Source organism: Sebastes fasciatus, chromosome 13 (genome assembly GCF_043250625.1).
Source record: "Sebastes fasciatus isolate fSebFas1 chromosome 13, fSebFas1.pri, whole genome shotgun sequence".
In the NCBI taxonomy this organism is placed as follows: domain Eukaryota; kingdom Metazoa; phylum Chordata; class Actinopteri; order Perciformes; family Sebastidae; genus Sebastes; species Sebastes fasciatus.
The window spans coordinates 5,181,013-5,206,392 of NC_133807.1; the positions used below are offsets into that span (position 1 = coordinate 5,181,013).

At 41.9% G+C, this 25,380-nt stretch overlaps 1 protein-coding gene across 1 annotated transcript; it reads left to right on the forward strand.

The window, feature by feature from the left end:
• Positions 1-2,594: 2,594 nt before the first annotated feature.
• Positions 2,595-24,382, forward strand: ppl (periplakin). Its single transcript, XM_074655054.1, has 22 exons — positions 2,595-2,905; positions 8,949-9,048; positions 9,220-9,374; positions 10,293-10,413; positions 11,113-11,238; positions 11,702-11,743; positions 12,775-12,936; positions 13,041-13,148; positions 14,263-14,358; positions 14,461-14,583; positions 14,695-14,841; positions 16,220-16,371; positions 16,476-16,585; positions 16,824-16,981; positions 17,113-17,291; positions 17,854-17,992; positions 19,095-19,288; positions 19,424-19,574; positions 19,675-19,758; positions 19,871-19,987; positions 21,046-21,138; positions 21,265-24,382. The coding sequence occupies exons 1-22, from the start codon at positions 2,856-2,858 to the stop codon at positions 23,929-23,931; spliced, it is 5,274 nt and encodes a 1,757-aa protein (XP_074511155.1). The 5' UTR covers positions 2,595-2,855; the 3' UTR covers positions 23,932-24,382.
• The last annotated feature ends 998 nt before the right edge of the window (positions 24,383-25,380 follow it).

Sequence of the window (25,380 nt, forward strand, 5' to 3'; positions counted from 1 at the left end):
TGGAAACATACACACACCATTGTTTGGGGTCACATCCGTGGCTGGTTGTTCCGGCTCTTCCTCCCACCCAGCTGATAACAGCCTTTCCTTCCATGGTTGAGAGGTCATGGCCGTCAGCCCAGATGTTGAATGACACTGTTTCATTCCACCAGAGGGATGGAAAGAATGACCCCGTTTGAGGAAATCTCCACTCTAGAGAGTCCTTAGAAAGCTCGAAGTTAGGAACGGACTAAAATTCATTGTGTTCGCACACACCAGGTCTACATTCAAGTGAATTAAAAGCACAAGGCCATGTTCAGACTGTCAATAACTCTCCAACAAAACAACAACACAAGGGGCTCCAGAGGTGTGTGTTGCTATGAAGTAGGGCTGTCGATTAAAATAGTTAATCTTGAATCGCACATTTTTTATCTGTTCAAAATGTACCTTAAAAGGAGATTTAAAAGAGATTTTATTTAATAATCTTATCAACATGGGAATGGGCAAATATGCTGCTTTATGCAAATGTATGTATATATTTATTATTGGAAACAAATTAACAACACAAAACAATGAGAAATATTGTCCAGAAACCCTCACAGGTACTGCATTTAGCATAGAAAATATGCTCAAATCATAACATGGCAAACTGCAGCCCAACAGGCAACAACAGCTGTCAGTGTGTCAGTGTGCTGACTTGACTATGACTTGCCCCAAACTGCATGTGATTATCATAAAGTGGGCATGTCTGTAAAGGGGAGACTCGTGGGTACTCATAGAACCTATATCTTGAGGTCAGAGGTCAAGGGGAGCCCTTTGAAAAATTACCAGTTTTTCCTCGCCAAAATTTAGCACGAGTTTGGAACGTTATTTCCTTGTTCTTCCCGACAAGCTAGCATGACATTTTCTAGTTTCGTATGATACCAGTATCTTCACTCTAGCTTTAAAACTGAGCCCGCTACAACCTAAAAATTGCAAGTTGTGTTAATGCGACAAAGAAATTTAGTGGCGTTAAAACGAATTTGCGTTAAAGTGGCAATAGGCAGTATATTTTTGGCATCATTGGGCAAAAGTCCATAATAACCTTTCAGCATATTGTAATCAAATGTTCTTAGCGAAAACTAGACTTCTGCACCTCCTCATGGCTCTGTTTTCAGGCTTTAGAAAACAAATCTAGCCCGTGATGGGAGACTTTGACCAATCACAGGTCATTTCAATGAGAGAGCGTTCCTATTGGCTGTCCTCCGGCTGGTGGGCGGTGCTTGGTACTTCCTCAACAGATCTCAACATGGCTGCCGGGTCACAAACTTTCTAATTTTACAGCTAAACCGTGCACTACAAGATGATTCTGAAAACATTTGAGGAGAGAAATAAGCATTAACGTAACATAACAACAACGTAACATTTGATTCATATTTGATCAGCGCTGCCTAGTTTGACCGTTTGGTCGGAGTTTGCGAGTGATTGACAGCCGGCTCTCATAGACGGCAGCTGGACAGCAGACCTCAGATCAGCTCTTACTGCTTGTTTTCCTCCGGTATGTGAAATCTTACAGATGCCGTTAGGAGCCCCGGAGGACAACGGAGGACTCAGAGGGACATGATTTTTTTTTCAGATTACCTGTTTCATGTACTGCTGTCACGGTATAGCGACCGGTTTATAAAAATAACTTTTTTTAATCATATTTGCTCCAATCTCGCCTACTTCAGCTTTAACACGTTATTATCGCATTAACTTAGACAGCCCTAAATATGAAGTGAATCACTTCTAGAAGCCTGATCTCAGAGACATGAAGCTGTGCAGTTTCTGTGTGAGCGTATGAACACAGTGATTGGTGGTGGTGGAACTGGCTGTGATGCAAAGGGAACCAGCTAAAATCACCAAACTGGTCCGGGTTAAGTGTGAAGTCACAGTGCAGCTGAGTTGTCACGTCAATCTAGTTTGATGTCTCCTTATACTTTCTAGTTCAGTTAGGAAATAGTTCACCTGGAAACCCTGTGGAGAGTCGTACAGTAGTAGTATCACTGACACACACCTTCACTGACTGAGACACACATCCACGTAGTAGGAGCAGGACACTGTCGAGTCTGACTGGTTCAGCCAGTGTGGCCACACACACACACCCCCGCAGCAGCTACAAAGGATTTCATAGTTGATCTGTGGTCTATTAAATGATACACGGCACCATGTCCTACTCGTTCACTGTGTGCTCTCTGTAGTGATAACTCCATCTGTTACTGTGACAATAATACACATTTATTACTGCACAAACAGACACAATGTTTTTCCTAAACACATAACATGTGTTGTCACGCCCTGTTTTACATAGTTTTGTGTTTCTTCTGTTTGTTTTTGTGCCACAATATTGTGCAATATAGGCCTAGTGACACCAGTTACTGTTTTCTTTCTTTCTTTTTCAGGACATCTTATTGTGTAGAGTAGTTATAGTTCTCAGATGCAGTGTGTATTTTAACACTGTGGACTATATTTGCATTAAGTAATGTGTGTGTGTGTGTGTGTGTGTGTGTGTGTGTGTGTGTGTGAATACCTGGGAGGCTAGCTGGAGGGCGTGGCCTGGCTCTGTGGCCCCACCTGTCCTCATCTGGCTGACAGGTAGGCTACAACAAGACAGGCTGGGTGTGTGTGTGTGTGTGTGTGTGTGTGTGTGTGTAAACTAAAAGTGAAGGCTGGTGCAGTATCTGTGGGAGTGGAAGCTCTGACATTGAGAAGGCTGTGTGGACTCACACACTCACATACTAACTCACTCACACACAGCTGAACGAGCAGAGGACTCACACACACACAGCTGAGGCTCACCTGTCCTATACTGGGATTGTTTTACCTGTCGGAAGCCCGCTGACAGGTGACCTGTCAACATGTTCAAGAAGAAGAGCAAGACCACCTCTATAACGACGCCGACATCAGGGTAAGTAGTCTAGTCTACTAAGGGTACTTTCTTTTTAAAACTAGCCTCATTTATCGGTGTTTGAATCCTCCGGAACTGGTCTGTGTAGTCGGCTAACTAGCTCCAGCAGGTATAACGTTACCTCTACTGCCAAACGTCATACAAAATAACGCCTATTTAAAGTGACCTTGCCACCAAAATACACCGTAGTTTGTGTAGAGAATAGTGTAAAAAGTAAGCTATTAAACAAATAAAACGTAAAGATAATGTATACTAAGTCTGCCGAATTAAGCACCACATCGTATTTATTCACAAAACACCTCAAGTTTGATATAAAGCGCGGTTTATTTAGCGTACGGATGTAGTCATTGTTATTAAGTAGTTATGTTAACGGAGTATGGTGCATATGCTGGACATGCAACAGGAGAATTGATCGTGTGGGGGCGTTTATAGCCTTTCGTGGACTATAACTTGCTGCTGAAGGTTTGACTGTTTGTTTAAGTAAAACTGTCCTGTCTGGTGCACGACTTCAGATTGTTTTAATCAACTTTTATTATTGTGATTTATTAGGATGTAACTTTTAATGCCAATGATCTGGTGTCTCTGTGTGTGTATTCTGAGTACAAAACAAAAAAGAGAGGTTGTAGATTAGATTGCATAATGTGTGCTTTAACTCAAGAGAGGGTGTGGTTGCTTGATAGGCTGTGCAGTAAAGTTGTAGTAACTGGTTTGATAAGTCTTCGGGTTGTCCTCCTTTAGAAAGACAATGTGTGAGGAATGGCTCGCAGCCTCTCCCACCAAGCCCCATTCCCTATCTCACTGGTTCAGTCTGGTTTTCCACCCTGGAAATGATACAAGTGTGTATTGAGGCTTAAATTGGTTTATTGAATTACCATTATCCCTATCCTGCTCATTTCATTCCAACCAAATGTCCCACTTTACTCTGGAAGGAGGAGTGCCTTTAAAGACAGTAGAGAGCATAATGCTCCCTGTCACTCAGCAGGTATAGGCTGTTAGGGGGGTTCAGGGGCCTCAAAAATAACACCCTATGGTGTAGAGTACCAAAAGATCAACTAATCTGTTTTTCAAGGAGTAATTCTCCAGTGTAAGGTGTGTTACACCTCCCACTGTCACACCCATCATCTAGAGGAAAAGAATGCTCTGTCTTCCGCCTGTTTAAGGAATTAGAAACAGTTTTATTGCCAAGCAGGTTTGCAAGGAATTTGTCTTGGTGTTTTTTGGTGCATAACAATAAATACAGAGCAAAAGTCAAGAGACATCATATATAAAAAAGAAAAAAAATGCTATAGAAAATTTGGGGAAAAAATATAAGAAATCAAAAAAAGGCACAAAATTGAAGAAGTCCATACCAAACCAGTGATTTATTTTCATTTTTGTGCTCATATTGGTCGGCAGGGTTTGAAATTAGCACAAGCCACCACCCAAACGTTGGTAAAATATGCAAGCGGCTGCTAGATTCGCATCACTCACCAGCCACCAGGTGATCTATTGAATGGCTGGTGGACAAAAAAAGTTAATTTCCAACCTTGGCAATGAGACAATGAGGATGCCATAGTACAGATAAGACAGTCTTGTAATCACCGCTGAACAACTTGTGCACCCTGCTGCTAACCACCAACAGACAACGGTGGAATCCTAATAATGCAGCTCCGCCCTCTTCATTTCTCTTCCTGCTGCTCGTCTTATTCACTTTTAAGTTGGCCCATGAAAGCAGTGATCTCACAGGTATCTGTCAACCTGTTAAGTGTGTGAGCCAAGACCTCAACGACAGTTTCAAGTCGAAGCATGAGATCAAAAGATGGCTTGATTCCCAAAGCCTCCGAACCGCAGGATTAGTGTCTACCGTTGCACCCAAACAATGATAAGGTGAAGTGCCAGTTTAGGCCTGTTACAAGGTTTCTCTTTAAAGAAAGTTGGGTAAGAGAAAGTATAAAACAGGCAGCAAGGAGGCACTATAATTTGGAATATATTTCCTCTATAGACATGGATGGAACAGGCCTACCGGACACAGGCTCAGGGGCCCAATCTGGGCCACATAGAGATGTAATACGGCCATAAAGAAATGTAAAACAAGCACAAAGAGACATAAAACTACCACAAAGACACACAGAACAACCACAAACAGATGTAAAACAACCTCAAAGACACGTGAGACATTCCCAGTATGAGGCCCAGGGGCCCATTGTCTCATACTCCGTCCATGTATGTACAGTAGACTTGCGACATATGGATGGAGAGCAGGCAGCTGGGACAGAGCAGGACTCGTGTTTTGCTGCGACGCTCACTGACAGCAGCGGCGGTGCCTCCACACCCCTCTGTGACTTAGTGCTGGAGCTTGTGCTCTGGTTCTAATTTCACCCTCTCCCCGTGGAAACATCTGAGTTGTGTTTGTCAAAGCTACAACGCTCCGATGCCAGTTCCTTCCCAGAATCAACATAACCACACTCAAAAACATTGAATTAGAGCCAGCGAGCCTCCCTGGAAACTATTTGACAACATGTTTGGAGCATAGAGTACATTGTGGAGCAGGTATATCGCAGCATTGTTTTCAGACACTTGGATTATAATTTAAAAGCAGTATTCTGGGAATCAAGAAATACCAGTTATGTAATATAAGGCTATTGTCTTTGAACACAGTGGGAGTGTTAAATAATAAAAAAGACCAAGGCAGGGTTAGTTTTCATCTGTTCTGAATCTCTTCCTACACATGCTCTGTACAAAGTGGCGAGTTTATTCATTAAAAAAACAAGACAGAAACCCCCCTCCGGGTGGTTTTCATTTGGATGGGCCTCGACTCTACAGTACCAGTTCAAACATGTTCTTTTTTTCATTCAGTTCAAACTTGTCCTGAGAATATTTAATTTCAAAGACAGCAGGGGCTTTGAAATTAAAGTCAGTGTCCAGTGTGCATTCGGTAGATGCTATGCAACTTGTGTACAAATGGTGAATGGGTGTGGATGTGCATGTGAAGATATCATAAGGGGGGGACGCTGTAATTTGTTAAATGGAATTCCTCCACGGATTTATTTAAATAAACAAAAAGCAATGCACAAAGGTTATAGAAAGGTTAGTGATGATTTAATGTGGGTAGATACGTGTATATGAAACAATCCATTCCCTTAACAGCTACTGCCAAATAGAGCCCGCTTACACAAGATATTTGACAGCGGTTAACGTTCTGAAGCACAAATAAACACACAAACTGACTCTGCACACCTCCACACAACAGCAAAAAATAAACGTGTCAGTGCTCTCTGGTGGACAAACTGTGAAATGTAGACACTGAAAACACATTTTGGGTATTTCTGACTTGCTTGTCACTTATCAGTCGACATAAATACATAGACATCAGCCATGTTTTTTATAGCAGCCAGGTTCTAGTGCAAAACTGCTCTTGACGTTGGCAATTAAAGGGGATATAACGTGCTCATTTTCAGGTTCATGCTTGTATTTTGTGTTTCTACTAGAACATGTTTACATGCTTTAATGTTCAAAAAACACGTTATTTTTCTCGTATTGTCTGTCTGAATATACCTGTATTCACGCTCCGTCTGAAACGCTCCGTTTTAGTGCATTTCAATGGAATGGCAACGTAATTGCGTTGCTAGGAAACAGTTTGGGTCCATGTTTACATCCTGTCAGCTGATGTCATTCACATCCCTTGCAACAGGAAATAAACTGGGACACATTAAGTATGCTTACGTTTAAAAACTGTGAAATGGTCTAAATATTGTAGATTTGTGACATCACAAATGGACAGAAATCCTAACGGCTTGTTTCAAATGCACAGTTTCTGAACACGGGCTGTGTGTGTTTCTCCATGGATTGAGTGTTTTTGATACTTTTACAGTATTTATATATCATGCTTTACAATATAAAAGACATGAAAATCTCACTTTTTACAATACGGGACCTTTAAAGGAATACATAAAGACAGTAGTGAAGGTGATCTACTGTAACGGAAGGCTGGTTCCAGTGCTCCACATTAACACTATGAATGATACCATGCCTTTTTCACACAAGCTCTTGACACACATTACAGTGAGTGATCATGGTCACAGTGACTGAACTAGACGTATCTGCTGCAAAAACCTGCTGGACGAGTTTCCTTTACCTTAAGGAATGATGTCAACTGACAGTATGGCAGCTGTGTGACTGTGAGAACTGTGTTCTTGTGTTTTCAGTTATGCCATGTTATATGGGCTATTATAATGTTCTTTTTCATCCAGTCCGTCAGATCCAGTTCTGGCACTGGTGTGTGTTATTATGACTAAAGCTCTGAGTCATCTTCTTGGTATGAAGATCCCAGAGGCGATACAGTGTTGAATAGGAGCAGTCACATTATGGCTCATTAGAAGCTATAAAACTAGCTCATAGCTATACGGGGGTGTTCTTGTTTAGGTAGATCACAACAGTGTAGACCGGGACAGACTCGGGTCAGTAATGGTACGTGTCCACAGCCTCCGTCCTTTCCACGCTTCCCATTCATTGTCTATGTAAGCAGCCGTGCAATGCATTCTGGTAGCGTGGCGGCGCGATTGAAGAGACAGAGCATGGCGTCGCCCGCTCCTTATTTGCGTAAAGTTGATGTCTAGGCTACGTTATGCAAATCATGGCCGTCCGATGCGACTCGCGGCCTCTGGAAACTTTTAAACTAACCTTTGGAGGGAAAGCGTTCGTCCAATCGGGAGCCGAGTGCCTTGTGTCTAATGGTAGCCCATCAAGTGTCCAATGCTGGGAAGCGAGGCGATCTCTCGTGATAAAAAAACGCCCCTGTGGACGCGTACCATAACGCATTTTAGCCCACCTGCAGTAAGGTCTAAGAGTTACAGTATGTCAGTTTGGTTTGTCCATGCAACATCTTTTACCGTCCAGATCGCCATCAACTTAGCTGTGTATTAATATACTGTTCCGATCAAGTTCTTTTTTTTGGCCCCAATCCTGATCAGAGTCCTTTAACATTGGATATCTGCTGATACCCAGTCTGATCTGATATCTTATATTTACATAAACGTTGATTAAATATGTATCTGACACATTGAAATAACAGCTGTAGCGTACTTCATCTGATACCTTATTTTCCATACGCTGCTTGATCTGAAGGTCCTGGTTAAACAAATATTAGGATTATAAGCTTAAAGGGGACATATCATGAAAAACTCACTTCTTCAGTGCCTGTACATATACAGTACATTTGGGAGTTCCTACCAACCCACAAACTGTGAAATCAGACAACCCCGTCAGTCTGTTGTGGGCTGCCTAGATCAGAAAACATGTGATTCAACAAGCCATTCAGATTTGGCTCCCCTTCCTATTTCACTTTCATTGCTCCTTAGAATATAACCGCCCACAGCTTGAGAACTACTTTTGCAAAGGTGCACCATATGTTTCTTGCAAGCCAATCAGAGCAGACTGGGCTTTTTCAAGAGGAGGTCTTAAAGTGACAGGCGCTAAAACAGGTGTTTCAGACAGAGGGGAGAGAAATAATGTGTTTTTTAACATAAAAGCATGTAAGCATGTTCTGGAGAAACCCAAAATTGACTCGAATGAACCTGAAAATGAGCATGATATGTCCCCTTTAACTTATTAATATGATATGAATGAAAGTTTAACTGAGAGAGAATGCATGTCCTGATATTGACGCAAGCCGCTAGGGAGACGATGCATCACTCTGTTGGAGATACAGAGTGGAGCGTCTTCCCTCACTAAAGAGCATTGGCAGAGTACAGACACCTGGCTCTCCGTTTATGAGTTCAGACTCACTCACCGGTGTGCTCTAATCATTTTTTCACCTTCACCCACCAATTTTCACTCGCACAGAAATGCTTCACTGGAAAAGAAACACAGTAGAGTACAGTAAGGGAAGGAAAGTTGATGGGTATTCAGTGTTAACACATGCCATTTTGATTGACATGTTTGCTGCTCAGATGTTCACATCATTACTCATTAAATACGGTGGTTGTCTGTGATGATAAATAAGGTGGGAAACAGTGGAGGATATAACAGACAGTGTCCCCACTCACCTTCTGTGTTTGTCTTCCAGCACTCCGTCCACAGAACTGAGCGCTCTGATCGACAAGCTGCAGAAGAATGCTGATAAAGTGGAGAAGAACAGCTATGACATCGAGCAGAACCTCAACAAGGTACAGTCTGATAACAACGTCTCCCAAAGGCCTCAGAGACCGGTTCATTCTGACAAATGCACAGATGATTTTCCAACCTTTATGAATAAAAATGCTTTTTCTATATAACAATTAGTGGCTCAGCACTGTTTGTCTGATTGACTTTCTTACGTCCACTGTGTTTTTCTGCAGGATGTGAGTAAGATCAATGAGGGGAAGCAGCCCCTCTATCAGGAGGACACCAACAAGAGAATCCTCAACACTCTGGAACTGCTCAACAGCCTGGATGAGGACGCCGTCAACGCCAAGCGCCTCCAGCATCCGCAGGCTGAGATGATAGAAAAGGAGTGAGTTAGAATATATCTAAACTACGATATCCAGAAGAACCAGGCCTCTGCTGCTCTCAGTTCATCTTCTCAAACAGAAATACTGTTTTCATTTGCTAAATACTTCTAAATGCTTCTATTTTGCCATTTTTTCAATCGCTAAGCTACCGTCAATGAAACTTGAATTAATGCGAAAATTCCTCAGGAAATGTTAAGTTTCATTGACAATAGCTTAGCAGCAAAAGGAAAAAAAACAAAAACAGAAAAATAGAGGCGATTGGAAATACTGTGAATTCTCATATAAAAGCTGGTTTTCAAATAAGAGATCTCAAATAATAGCCGAGACGCGCCCGGCACGAACAAATAAAGGCTGGTTGTTAATAAAGGCTGGGTAAAAAAAACAAAAAAAACACTTTCTTTCACATTAAAAGCTTTAAAAGGGAAGGATGCAAATCATTAATTTCGAAAATCCTGGAGGAAGTGTTGAGTTTCATTCTTGGTAGTTTAACATGATTCAGGGAAAAAGGCAAATTGGAATGCCTGACATGACTGCGTTGTACATGTAAATGTACATTAGACTGGATTTAAACATGGAGGAAATGTTGCATTTGCATTAACTGGGGAACAGAGGGAAAGAGAAATAAAGGTCTGTTTCTCTCTAAGTAATTAAACCACTATTTGAGAATTTAAATATATTTAAATATAGTTATTAAGAATAAATATTTGTGTTGAAAGAGAAAGTGTGCCGGCTTTTATATAAGAATTTACATTGTGGTATAATATGACTGTTAGAAGAGCTCATGGTTCTTTTAGTCAGAATACAAGTTCAGAAAGAAATAATTTTTACACATAGAAGCTCTGTTATCTTGTCATGCTAAATTTAATGAACCAAAAAATAATACATTGTGTTATCTTGTGTGTGTGTGTGTGTGTGTTCAGCATGAGGCAGCTGCGTGAGAAAGTGATGAAGCTGAAAGAGGACACGGACCGTATCTACCACCTGACCCGCACTGAGGGGAAGCCCAGCATCAACTGGGGAAACATGATGGATGAGAAACTGGTAGGAAGCATACTGGACCTGCACACTCACACAAGGTGCCACTGTGGACCTGACCATGCACACATTCTCTCATACGTCCACAGACGCTAAGACCATCTTGGGTCCAAAGTCATTTACAGAAACCAGATCAGGTCCAAAGTCACTGCCAATTCATGAAACCAGATGTCAAACTGATGTTAGACATGTATTGTAATAAGGAAATGATTCCTAAATTAGATAATAATACAGTTTCATGTACGGTAACTGTAACTGTCACTTACTTTGCTTACCGGGATTCGTTAAAAGTAAATACTTTTTATACTTACTGCTGGTTCTGCTGTCCTTAAGAAGCTAAAAAAAAAAATGAAAGAATGAATTAACAGAAGCTAAGTTACAAGAAGTAAACAACTGGATCAATCTGAAGAAATAGGGGGTGATAGGAAAACAAGAAAGCAGGAAATAAACAGTGGGCCTCATTCACCAATATCTTCTCATGTTTGTTCTTAAATTTCCTCTCGAGAAAGGTCTACGTCAGATTCATGACTTCATCTTCTTAAACCGCGCAATTGTTCGTACCTGTGTTCTTATATTGATGAATCCCATTGCCAACACGGACTGCCTTTGTACGTCCAGTATACCACTTGATCGTTTCAACAGCATTATAGGCTAATTTAATTTAGTGGAGTGGACTGAAGTGTGTCGTTTTGTCTCCCTGCCTAGGACAACCTGAACAACAAGGGCTTTGGCCAGGACCTGCCATCTGTGGAGAACGAGGTGGAGGAACACAACATCTCCCACAGCGAGGTGGAGGCTCTGGCTCCTCACATCGCCACCAGCGGAGACAAGGTACAACCAGAGAGCCAGAAAAGAACTGAATGACGTCAGGAGTTATTTACTCATAGTGACCTAAACTGGTTTGAGTTTCCTGAGTAGTAATAATCACGTAACTGTGTTGGCTAATTTAAAAAAAAAAATATCAGCTGGATGGGATATTATATCTTTCCATTATTTATTAGAGTCAGAAAAAAATTACAAAATGCTGTAATGCTTACTAAATAGCATTAGCCACACATGACTAAACAACCAAACACTGATCCGTTTACCTTGGTTGGTAAAAAAATATATTGTTTGTATTGAAAATAAATTGCACAATTGCTTATGTTTAAAATCTTGCACAATTGTACTTAACATAATCCATATTTATAACAGTGGTGTGCAATATGCAAAAGTTCTCTATTTGTAAATTACTCACATGACCCTCATCTTGTTCGTCTTGTTCTCACTCTCCCTGTTTTCTCTGTTTCTTCAGGAATACGTCAATAGCCTCCAGACGAAGTACACCAAACTACTGGTAATTTACTACCTTACCCACACCTTCACTCTCTAAGCCCACGGCTGTGTGCTCTGATCAGCATAACTTGTGACTGTAGGCTGCTTGTATAAAGACTAGGGCTGTTAAAGTTAATGTTATAATAATAACGCGCTGTGTCATACTAGATTGTCGCAAATGAGGTTAAATAACGCTCAAAACTGTCGTGGCCATTTTCAAAGGGGTCCCTTGACCTCTGACCTCCAGATATGTGAATGTAAATGGGGTCTATGGGTACCCACGAGTCTCCCCTTTACAGACATGCCCACTTTATGATAATCACATGCAGTTTGGGGCAAGTCATAATCAAGTTAGCACACTGACACACTGACAGCTGTTGTTGCCTGTTGGGCTGCAGTTTGCCATGTTATGATTTGAGCCTATTGTTTTATGCTCAATGCAGTACCTGTGAGGGTTTTTTAAATATTTTAATTGATTGACAGTCCTAATAAAGATTCCAGCTCTCATCACCATCAGTACTGTCTGCAAACAGAACGCTTCACTGCAAGTTTACCGTATCATAATGAGTACTACCAGTGTCAAAAGTTTTTACATTTGAAAAAAAACTGCTTTACATTTGTTCAAAACACTAAAGGCCCAATGAATGTATTCTACGTACAAGTATTGTGTATCCAAAGTCTCATATGAGTTCCTTCATTACCATCAACACACACACTCTAGTTGATTTTGACTCAGTCCCACATACACCATCCTGCAGCTACAAACACTCACTAGAGCAACAGATGTGGATTAATCCGCCGCTGAAAATAGTCCCCAACTTAATGCACCATTTCCTCACAATTCGAGTAACGTTTGCTAAAAACCACAGGGAACAGCTGTTTTAAGAAATCACGGAGCCTTTTGAGAAGATGAAACCTATGCTGTTAAATATTTATATAGAAATATCCTCAAATTAATTTTGTTAGCTTAGCACTATAGCTTCCAGGGAATCCAAGTCATCATGTTTGAAAAATGTGGTCGTAGCTCTAAAAGTCTTTCCTTCCCTTGGTTAGGCCACTTCCAGCGCTCGACAGCGCAACCTGCTGTCCCTGCGGGACTACATGCAGCGCTGCACCAATGAGCTGTACTGGATGGACCAGCAGGCCGAGGAGAGGATCAACTACGACTGGAGCGACACCAACCTGGACTACCCCGCTCGCCAGAGGCAGTATGAGGTATAGCTGAGGGATGGACACACACCACGTATTAAGAACAAGCTGCACGCTGTATATATAAAATGAGTGATAAAAGACTCAGCACATTTGTCTCGCCCTAACAGAACTTCATTAGTAAATGTCTGGAGTCCAAGGAGGCCACCATCACCAAACTGAATGACGATGGAGAGAAGCTGACTGCTTCTGACCATCCAGGGAAGAATGTTATTGAGGTACAGTCTCATCCATCTGCTCTATTCTTTTACCCTTTCTCCTTGCCGCATGTGTACCTGGGCACCAGAACCCTATTGACCCCCCAAGGATTCATTCTAGAAACTATTCTTTTCTCCCCGTACATGCTTCCTCTTGGACGAATCCTTCATAAAGACAACATTTTCTCTCACTGCTATGCTGATGACATTTGAAAAAGGCTAAAAGACTACCTTAATACAGACCCAGTGTTCTGAAAACATCAAGAAGTTAGTTATTGTGGTTTGGCCGCTCACCAACCAGCGGGCAACTCCGGGGTCTGAAAAGTCTAGCCAACGCTGAAGTGCCTTAAACTTACATTCTTTCTAATATCCAGCAGGGGGCGACTCCTCTGGTTGCAAAAAAGAAGTCTGATTGTATAGAAGTCTATGAGAAAATGAGCCTACTTCTCTCTTGATTTATTACCTCAGTAAACATTGTAAACATGAGTTTATGGTCTCAATCGCTAGTTTCAAGTCTTCTTCAATACAGCATGATGTTCATTTAGTAAACTATGGTCCCATTTAGAGTCAGATAGACCATAAAGCAGGGGATGCTTTAGGGTCGTGGCTACCTTGTGATTGACAGGTCGCTACCACGGCGTTGACCGGTCTGGGAGTTGTCCGTGTTTTCATCTTAGAACTTTAACCCTTTCACAGTGTGTTTTCACTTCATGAAAGTTAATTTTAACCTTTTTGGTCACTTAAAAATGTCTTATTCAGCACTTGGCTGTACTTAGCTCCACCCTCTTGTGTCACTTCTGGTTGCTAAAAACCATGATGGGGAAGGCCAAAATGCCGAGCTTAAAGCTTCAAAATGGCAGTCCACAAACCAATGGGTGACGTCACGGTGACTACGTCCACTTCTTATATACAGTCTACGTCACCAACACGGTTGGCAGTTGGAGTTTCAGTCGCGGCTATAACACAGCAAGCAATTTAAGTACTTAAAGTCCATGTAAAGCAAAAATAAATATGAATTCTCACACCACAAATGTGTAACTAACTCTTTCTTTTGCTTTGGTGAAGTTGTTTAAAATGTGCTTTGAATATATTTTTACCGATCCAGTGCTCACACACACACACTGTTGTTTCTCAGGCTCATATGGAGGCAGTCCACGCTGACTGGAAGGAGTACCTGAACCTGCTCATCTGTGAGGAAAACCACCTCAAACACATGGATGAGTACCACAAGGTCAGTCACAGGGCACAGATACGCACTCACAGGAGTGTATACATTTCACCCATTTAAACAGGTAAAGCTCATCAGTGTGTGTGTGTGTGTGTGTGTGTTCAGTACCACAAGGAAGCGCGTGACACTCAGGACCTGCTGAAGCGGATGGAAACCGATCTCAACCAGAAGTACAACCCAGAGTTCAAAGATGTGTATCAGATGGAGGGCCTGATCAGGGAGCTGGATGTGAGTACTTCTTTTACAACAGACAGACAGACAGTACCACTGACTCCTTCACAACGCTGCTGCAAAATATGCATGCCTGTATGTAATGTATGTATGTGTGTGTATGTGTAGGACCAATCCAAGGCCATGGACCACTTTGATGAACGCGTCAAGGCTCTTCAGAAGCGCAGCCTGCAGGTCTTGCCTCTGCAGTATCGTCGGGAAACCCCCCAGAAGCTGCTGCCCGTTGAGGCTCTGTGCGAGTTTGACACCGATGAGGTATGTGGTGTGTTGCCGAAAGCTAACGCTAATCATTTTAGAGTGTGGCTGCTATTACTCGGATTAGTTATTACAAGGATTAGTTATTGAAAGCAAATGAAAACAGTTTAGTTTTAATGTGAATTGTGAGTTGGACTGTATTAAAAGGTTATCAGTGATCATCACAGAGAGTTTTAACCGTCTGCGACTCAGCAGAGAAACCAGACCGTCTGTCCCACTACTAAACACATGTTGGCTGTGATGCACAGTTTAGCTTAGAGGGCAGAGAAGAAGAGATTTTTCTATTGTTCATCCATTTTAGTACAGGAATGTATTCCTTTTTTCTGATTTCACCTTTGGAAGCTATCTCCTAACTTCCTTTATTTCCTTCATCTTTATCATCTAATTGCCTTTCTGTGCTGCAGTGACCCCATTTCAACTCAAAACAGTTCATCTTATCTTTATTTGATGTCCTTTTTTCTCTCTCTAATCCCAGGATGTTCTCTTGCTATAGCGAGTGCATGACTAAGCACTCTCCCTTCCCTTCGCTTTTTCTAAATACTAGGCCTGTAACTTGTTGGTTTTGTGGTGTAATGTATTCAAATCCCTTCAGAAGGGAGCCCCAGGCTGAGTCTCTGAGTATCTTATTTAAAACCCCCGAGGATCACAACACAGGGGATTTGAAGAAGTCTGCACATTCGACTAGAGCCTATAGGAGCTCTTCAGCTTAGGTGGAGCCAAAGCTCGTCGTGTGCAGCTTGTCTCTTGAACTCACTGATTTCGGGTTTTCATTATTGGCCATCATGTGCAGTACAAAATGCATGAGGTTATAGTCACTAGCAGATGTATACATCTGTGTCCAAGAACCCAGCAACCCCTTTTTTGGGGGGACATTTTCTGCCATGTCCTGAGTGTAGGACACAAATCTGTTTTGTCAGGTTTGGAAGGCTTTGTCTGCTTAGAGAGGCGCGGAATCAAAACATCAGTTGTAAGGAAGGACGTTGATTGTATGGAGAGCCATCTTTTTACTTTTGGCATGATGACAGTTTATTGCAGCATTACCACCCTCTGCTGTATGGAGCCTGGAGTGTGCCACAGCAATAATTAATAATAATTAATCAATTAATTAAAGTTTATATATGTATATATATGTTTTTTTTCTTTTAAAAAAAATTTAAACTTAAAAAATCTTTAATTAAATAGAAAGGTTTTAATAGTTTCTTAAAATATTTGTGTTTAATTTCCATTTAAATTATTTATAAGGGAATTTTAAAATGGTATGGGATTTCAGATAAGTCAAATTTAAATTCCTCTTTAAATTAATTAACAATTATTCATATTACAATTCAATAATGAGTCTGTCAACCTTGTTCTGATGAAAGCTGTTGGATGTGTACAGGGGCAGATTTTGCGTGGGGAGAGGTACACTCTGCTCCGGAACAACGGGGCCAAATGGGACGTGAAGGATGCAGCTGGACGTCAGTTCACTGCCCCGGCCGTCTGCTTCATGATCCCCCCCACCGCCCCCGAGGCCGTGGCGGTCTCTGACAAGTGAGTGTGTATGAATGAACACGTACAAGAACAATATTCACTAGGATGACAAACACCATTATATTTTACTCCAGAGCAGCTCTAACAGGTTTTTGTGCTTGCAGCCTGGCCAGCCAGCAAAAAGGTATCAAGCAGAAGATGACAAGCAGCAACGCAACTCTGCAGAAACGCTTCGAGGACCTGAAGAAGGAGAGCGGAGCTGCAACAGCTCCAGGTACAGAACACGTCCGACTCTGCTGTATTGCAGCTTTTTGAAAACATGTTGTGTGTTAACATTCGAGCAACTTGATTTATTTGTTGCTCTAATTTGACTATTTGATTTAATATGCCCTACTGAAGCACACAATGCGTTGACATAAGGTCCTCAAGCTGGGTCAAGTGTTACCTGATCTGTCTAGAAGTAGTGAACCTCATCATGTTCATGTTGTGTGTGTGATTGCGTGTGACCTCAGACAAGCAGGAGCAGCAGTGCCGTCAGCTGATGGCCGGCCTGGACAAGGTCGTCAGTGACCTGGACAAACAGGAGAAGGGCATTTATGCTCGAGTGCGCCCGCCACTGGAGCAGAACAGGCCACTGCAGGACAGCGCTGACCGCCTGCAGGATATGAAGGTAATGACTTCCACTTCATTCTGTTGTGCTGTCTCGCACAAACGCCTACATCTCTCGATTTAGCTCCAAAAGCTTAGAGAGAGTGTTCGTGCATTTTACAACTCACTAACCCAGACATTTCCCCACCTCAGGACATTGCCGCTGCTGTCAGTAGGATTGAACCAGAGAAGTCCACTAAGGTGCAGGAATCAAAGAGCTTCTTGGCCTCAAATCCAACTAGTGCCAGCGCCCCTCAACTGTACAGCAAGGTGGATGAAGCCAACAAGAAGTACGCCAAGATCGAGGAGCTTCTTCAGTGCTCTCAGGAGAAGTATGTAGCTTGATATGCATCTCAGTGTCTCTTCTTCTGTGGTAGTTGTGATTGTTATGAGAGAAGTATTCCTTAAAGGGCTGGTGCAATGCACTGCTGTGGACGCCGCGTTGGTTCGGATCAGAAAGTCACACAATAACGCAAACAAACGAATCGATTGATCTGGCTAAAATCCATTTTTCTGCTGCTCCCGGCCACAGCCGCTTTACATCGCCGTCCGACAGCTCTTTCAGACGGGAACTGAAGCCGTCTTAGCGCTCTCTTCAAAGCCGCCAGACTCCATTTACAAAAACTGTCATTTTACCTAGCAGAGTATACATACAACCCCACTTCAAAAAATCCTAACTAACCCTTTAAGTTCCGTCCAAAATTAGCACAACTCATTTTCACATAGCTAGTAAACTAGCCTTCACATAATTCATAACCTTATTGACTAGCTTCCTTTGATAACCTAACGGCTGAGTGGGCGTTTCCATTTGAAAAACAAAAATGGAAAAGAAATATTAAATATTTGTTGAATTATGTGCCTTTATACTACCTAATAACTGTGCTTACCTTTCAGACTGAAGAATTCCAACCAGCTGGAGACTTCCCTTCAAAATGGAAAGACTTTACTGTCCACCTACGAGAACAAGCTGGCCAGGGAGGAGGTTGCTCCAGCTGACATCTCCTCACTGGAGAAAACACAGCGGGAACTTGGAGTAAGCTGGCTCTTTTATTCTCTGGCGCACATTACAATGATATCCCACTCTGACTGAAAAAAAGGGGCGTACTGGTAAATGGAACGTAGAAGATGCTATAGAGCAACGTATTGATCAGCAGGTCCCCATTTTCTATCTTGTGCATGTGCACATGCAGGCACACAAAGGCGCCCAAATACACGTTACTGCAGATGGTTTTGTGCTGTTACACTGAACAACATTTGTTGGCAGTAACATGCCAAGAAATTTAGCAATGTGCCAACATAAGGCAAGGAAGGAAGAAATGTTGTATGTGGAAGATATTTCAACATGGCGTTAAATGCATTTTAGGGTCAATTTGACCTGTTTACAAGAAAACAGGGTAACTTTGACTAAAAACATACCAGAAATATAGAGATTACACATTTCATTAAATGATTAGTCCCTAATTAATAAGGAAATTATAACAATATCCTAGTAAAGCAGATTTACAACTAGACTGGTAATTACTTAAACCATGGACAGAGTAAACACTGGAGGGGTTGTATTATTTTCAGTTAACTGCATGACTCTGAACATTTACTCCCAAGATTTACAAAGGTAACGCAAACACGTTTTCTGCTTTGAGATCATATTTCCCCAAAATGAAGAACTTTATCATTGGGCATCATGATCAGTCCTATTGAGCCAATGCAAATAAAGGTATAAGTGCCAAAAAATCCTCTTAAAAAAGTAGAACTTAGTTATTTTAGTTTATATTGTGCTGTGTATTCCTTAATAAAGCTGTGCTTAAAAAAAATCGCCACACATTCACTGACACATAGAAAACCTGGGCCCAGGCAACGGATGTGAAGTCAATAGTGTCCTCCCCAGGGTCCCCTAACAGTTTCATCCAGCCATGTCCCTTATGTATACAAGTAAAAAGATGGTGCCTTTATCACCAAATATACAGCATGACATTAGTGGAATTATCAAAAATTTAGCAAGTGCTGGATAATAATCTCTAAAAGAAAAAAAGCCTCCACTCACTGTCTCATTTCTATCATTGACTTGTCAGTATTATTCTTTCCTGAAGAATACAATGCTGTGTATATTAAGTTAGTCTGCCTTGCTACTCTTGTAGGATATCGGATCAGACCTGAGGTCCAAGAGGTCAGATATCGCTGAGACGGAGCAGAACCTGCGTTTGGCCAAAAGCAGCTGTGACAACTTGGCCACCAAGTGCGGAGAGCACTGCTCCGACATCGACAGGCAAGAGGCGGACGTCCAGAAGCTCAACAAGCGCTTCAACAACCTCAACAGGCAGATCGACACCAGGTGAGAGGGTCGGGAAAAAAAGGGAGATCTGTGCGGCGTCAATATTATTGGAAGAAATACAGAGCATCACATTACAAAAACACATATCATATAGACCTGTACATAAGATCTGATCTCTTTTGCTGTGTGTTGCAGGTCTCAAAGCTTGCAGAGAGCCAAGATGTCGTACAACAATTACCGCAACGATTACGACAATCTGAACAACTGGTTGGCTCGTGTCCCGAACTACGAGCCCACTGGAACTGATGACACTAGACAAGTGGAGACCAAGCTGAAGAATCAAAGGGTGAGAGTGATGAGCAACATGGCCATTCATACTCGTAGAGAAATATTCTGTCAGTGGTGCTGTGGAAAAACACTTCTAACAACCTCTCTGTTTTTGACAGAACTTGCTCTCTGATCTCGCAAGAAAGGAGTCTGACTTGAACAACGTGTCCAAAAATGCCCAGCTTTACCAAACAGCTGTCAAAGTAAGATATTCCACGATGATTCTTTTTTTTAGCACCACATTGCTACCTTTAACTTGCAGAAATACAATAAGATGAAGGTTTGATTAACGGTTTACTGATTCTTCTTTTGTAGGACTACGAGAATGAAACTGAGAAGTTTAGGTCGATCCTCGACCTCGAGGATGGACTTGTACCTCAGACGTACAAGAGGAGCAGAATGGAATCACCTGCACTGACAGTCAAGGCAGAGGTGAGGCACAACAGCTATAAGCTTTCATGAGATGTCACTGTCAGTTCATGCAGAACACCTTGTGTACGTGTCTGTAGTGAAATGAACAAGTGTGTTAAAGTACACAGCAAACTTTTAGTAAATTTAGTATTGCACTTCCATAATGCTGGGGCTTGTGAGAGGGCTTTGAAGCTAATTTTACCGAGTGGCAAACGGTGGAATTACAACTTCCGTGTCCGTCACGTGGTGCCATTGGGCCCAAACAGACTTTTTCCCATAGAATTACATTGGGAAAGAGACGTCTGTTAACCAGTGGATAAACTTTTTTGAGGTAGCTTTGTACATATCTGCCTTTTTAAAAAAAAAAAATATGTTAGACATAAGTTATCCACTCTGGTCGCAAATCAATTAGTGGCTGTAGGGGGCGCTTTTTATTAGTCTGAAACAAGTTTTGACCCTGAATGTTCTTGGCTAAAGTAAATATAAACTGCCAGGTTTATTCAAGTCTGAGTGTTCAGTGGGTTTTCGTGTCACCTCCTCTGTGGACGCCATTGCTTTTTATCTGCAGTTTTATATTAATAGGCAACAGGCGCTCTCCCACTTGCTCCGTAATCTGTGAAAGCCACACAAAGCCAAAAAAACAAGTATACAGTACTAAGAACAGAGATATTCATGTTCACTCAAAGGCCGAGCCACTACTAGGAATATTATCCATATTTTCCTCAACCACTATTTTTCATATAATTAAACTGGATGTAGTAACCAAGGTAATAACTCAGTGGTTTCCAGTCTGTGGGTGGCATAATAACACAGGTTCACAGGGGGGGATTAACAGGGACAAGTTGGAAAATAGCAAAATTAATGTATTCTGCTACAGAAATTCTGTTTAATTGTTCAGTCTTTTCTTTAATCTTTCCTTCTTTTCTATGAATTACCGGATAGTTTTCCCTTCTTTGTGTTTCTTTAGACTACTCAATTGAAAAGTTACATGTTGAATTTAAAGGGTCTTGAGCCAAAAAGGTTGTGAACCATTGAAGGATTTACTGTATGTGCTTAACATGTCTTTTCAATGTTTACAGGAATCTGCTATTGAGGCTAAGTTTACTGAGGTGAATGCTGTGAACAAGCAAAAGCTTCAGAATCTGGAGTTCACCCAAGGTCTTCTCAACCAGGTGAAACATTTTCACATGATGATGATGATGATGATGATGATGATGATGATGATGATGATGATGATGATATCAATAAGAATAAGAATAACATTGAAAATAACAATAATGATTATTTTCCCTCTGTAGCAACCTGAGATCCCTATGATCCAGTCTACAAATGTTCAGTCAGTCAATGCTGCCCCAGGAGAAGAACCCTGGAGAATCAGGAAGCAGCTGGAAGATGAGGTCCACAGGAGGGAGCAGCTAGAGAAAGAAATTGAGACTATCCAGACTGACATCTATGTCCTTGAAGGACAGAAGCCCCAGGACACAATTGTCAAGAAGGAACTGATCAAAAAGGTTCCTGATCCACAGCTGGATGAGGAAGTCCATAAGGTCCAGCAGAAACTCTCAGAGGAGCGCCGCACCACCCATGTCCTGGTGAACGACCTTGAGGTACTAAAGTTGAAGCTGCGCGGCCTTGAGACAGAGGTCAAAGAAGGGGCACAGCAATACACGGTCAAGGAGGTCCTGCGTATAGAGAGAGATCGTGGCCAGGAGGAGGAGATGCGTAAGCTTCGGGAGGAACTGGATGAACTCAGAAGGCAGAAGTTGATGAAAGACAACGAGCTGATTTCGATACAAAAGCAAGTGACCATCCTGGCTGAGGAGAAGAACAGGGAACAGGAGGTGATCACTGAAGAGGAGGTGATCAAAGTCCAGAATGATCCCCAACTTGAAACAGAGTACCGGGTGCTCCTTGACAGGAAGCAGAAGGAAATGGATGGCAGGACGCAGCTGGAGGATGAACTGCAATTTCTTCAAGATAGGCTACGAAGGCTGGAGAAGGAGAAATCAATGGCAGAGGAGAAGATTTCCATCAAAGAGGTGCTGAAAGTAGAGAAAGATGTTGTCTTTGAAAGGGAGGTAGAGAACCTCAGAAGGCAGTATGAAGACGAGAAGACCAGACGAAGATCATCACAGCGAGAAAGGACTGACCTCCAGCGGAAAATTACCAGCCTAGAGGAGGAGAAGTCCAGGGTGGTTATTCAGGAGAAGGTGCGAGAGATCGTCCGCCCTGACCCCAAGGCTGAGAATGAGGTGGCCAACCTGCGGCTTGAGCTTGTAGAGCAACAGAGGCGCTATAAAGATGCAGAACTCCAGCTTAGATCCCTTTCGGAGGAGCATACCATGCTGAGGAACAGAGGACCTCAAGTGGAGGTCAAAGAGATAATCAAAGAAGTCATCAAATACAAGACAGATCCGCAGACCGAAAGAGAACTGGAGAGACTTCGCAATGAAATCGTAGATAAAACCCACCAGATTGAGAAATCGGAGATGGAAAGCCGCCAACTTCGTGATGATATTCAAAGATGGAAGGACACCAAACCCCAAGTGCAGACTAAAGAGGTGGTCAATGAAGTGCTGCAGTACAGAGAAGACCCCAAGACTAAGGAGGAAATTGAGATTCTCAAAAGGAAACTGGCCGATGAACAGAAGAAACGCCTCGAACTTGAGAGAGATCGTTCAGGACAAGAAGAGAAGATTAGACTGAGGAAAATGGATCTGTCTCAGGTCCGCGAGAAGTTTGTTCAGCAAGAAGTGGTCAAGATGGAAGAAGACCCGCTCCTCAGATCAGAGTGTGACACCTTCACATTAAACATCAGCAATGAGCAGAAACAGAAGGAGAGCCTGAAGACGGAGCTCTACCAACTGCAGAGACAAAAGGCTGACCTGGATCTGCAACTGGAAGAACTGGAGCGTGAGCGCAGGGCAAGGCGCGATGCAGAATTGGAGATCCAAAGGCTCCGGATCAGACTTCATGAGCTGGAGATCCGTGACAAAGAGAACCGTGAGAAGGTGACTGTCAAACAGAAGGTCGTCCTGCAACAGGATCCCCAACAGGAGAAGGAACACTCCATGCTCAGACTACAGCTTGATGAAGAGAAGCACAAACGCACTCTGCTCGAGAAAGAGTTGAACATCCTCATCCAGCAGCAGATCACCCTGGAGAAGATCGATGTGAAGGAAAGAGTCGTCCGCACTGAGAAGGTCCAAGTTGAAAGGGACCCAGAGGCTGAGATTGAGATTGAGAACCTAAGGAGGACTCTGGATGAGGAGAAAAGAAGAAGGAGAGAACTTGACCAGGAGTTGGGCAACCTCACTTCCAGGTTCTCTGATATGGAGTTCACAAACACCAAATCTTCTAAAGAACTGAGCTACATCCGTGATGAAAGTGGTCGCCTGCAGCAAGAAAACCAAAGGCTGCAGAACGAGATCCGCAAGCTTCGGTCCGAAATCGAGATCACCAGCAAAGAGACTCGGCTTATCACTGAGTCCGCACCGAGGGAGGATGGAAAGAACCTGGAGTTGAGGCTTGATTCACTGCAGAGGGAACTAGCAGAGCTCAGAAGCATAACCCTCCAGAAGGATGAGGAGGTCGAGAGGCTTCAAAAGAACCTGGTGGCAGTGAGAATGAAGAAGGAACAGAGGGAGAGCCATCTCCGTAGGTCTATCGTGGTCATCGACCCAGACTCAGGCAAAGAGATGCGACCAGAGGAGGCCTACAAACTGGGGCTGATTGACTGGAAGATGTTCGTCAACCTGCAGAGCCAGGAGTGCGACTGGGAGGAGATCACGGTGAAGGGCCCCAAAGGAGAATCCTCGGTTCTTCACGACAGAAAATCGGGCAAAAAGTTCTCCATCGACGATGCGTTGCGTCTCGGGCACATCACAAATCGCCAGCTTCAGCAGTACATAAACAAAGAAATTTCCATCCAGGAGTTTGGTGTGATGGTGTCGGGCCAGAAGTGAATGCAAACATGCTAAAAAAGAGCGTTTTTGGTTTGTTTCTACAAGATTTCCTCTGTCTCATTTCTTCTGTTTAACAATCTCCTTGTGTTTTATTGTACCTCCATTCTGACTTTAATAATATGGTGACTTGGCATTACTTTATCCATGATTCCTAAATGCACTATGTATTTATTTGCTTATGCATATTCAGTTTTGTGGTACTGGCATAAATATATATTGATTGATATTACTATTATTACAGCCAACTACACAACATTTTATGTGGTAGGAAGAGCTTTAATTTCTTGCACTGGGTACTTGGGTAGAGAACATATCTTCGCATATCATTATTTGATATCACCATTGAAATTCACTTGGGTACTAAATGTTTATTTGTGGGGGTTTTCCCAGGTTTACTGTAACTGACGTGTGTTCTGTACGCTTCAATAAAAGTCAAATCAAACTGGAAAAATTGTATGTTTTTTTTGTGTAATCTTATTATGGTGAAACATGATTTTCATGGCGTTACTGAGGAGGACAATTACCATTTAATTCTGTATGCTATATTTTAATGATGGATGTCCAATACAAAGCACTGAATATCTAAATAGAAACACATTGATAAAATGAGAGCAGATATCTCTATTTGCAGGAAATGTTAATAATTATAATAACAATATTAATTATAATAATAATAATAATAATGAGATACTTTACTCATAAAGCACTTTTCAAAACAAAATTACAACGTTATCCTAGTATATTGTAATTGCAATGTTCCATGGTTCAATTGCAGCATGGACACTTGGTTGTATGTTATTCCCCCTTGCCTCTCTATTCTGGCTGTTTGTCCCCTCTCTTCTGTCCACTCTCAAATAAAGGTAAAAATGTCCCAAAACATATATATATATATATATATACATTTTAAAAAAAGAAAAAAAGAAAGAACAGAAAATAGCCAAAACAACAAGATGACAACATAAGTAGCCCAAGAGGCTCTTCTCTTACAAATGTCCTGCCTTTGTATTATCACAGTTAGGCCTAAATAATGTTGTGACTTGTTAAATCTGCTACTCTGCTAAAATAGATCCCAAATGAAACTACAAAAGTGCACTCATGAACATACACGTATGCACGAGGGAAGAGATGGTCGTCCGCCCGCCATTGGGTGGCAGTGATCCTCTTGAGCTGAAAATAGAAGCACCCAGGCTACAGAAATATATTTTATTCATTAGTTTATTTATTTCAAAAGTTCAATACAATATATTTGCATGTTCAGATTTTTCATAACAATTCTGCAAAAAACATTTTACAGTATAAAAATAAATTATTAATTATACAACAAATACAATGTAAGGAAAGGAAAAGACATTCGGGGTCTGTTAAACAATTGGAATAAATTTAAAATGTCTAAACAATTTAATAGTTTTAGTCAATTTAGAATATTTGAGTTTTAAATTATCAATCATG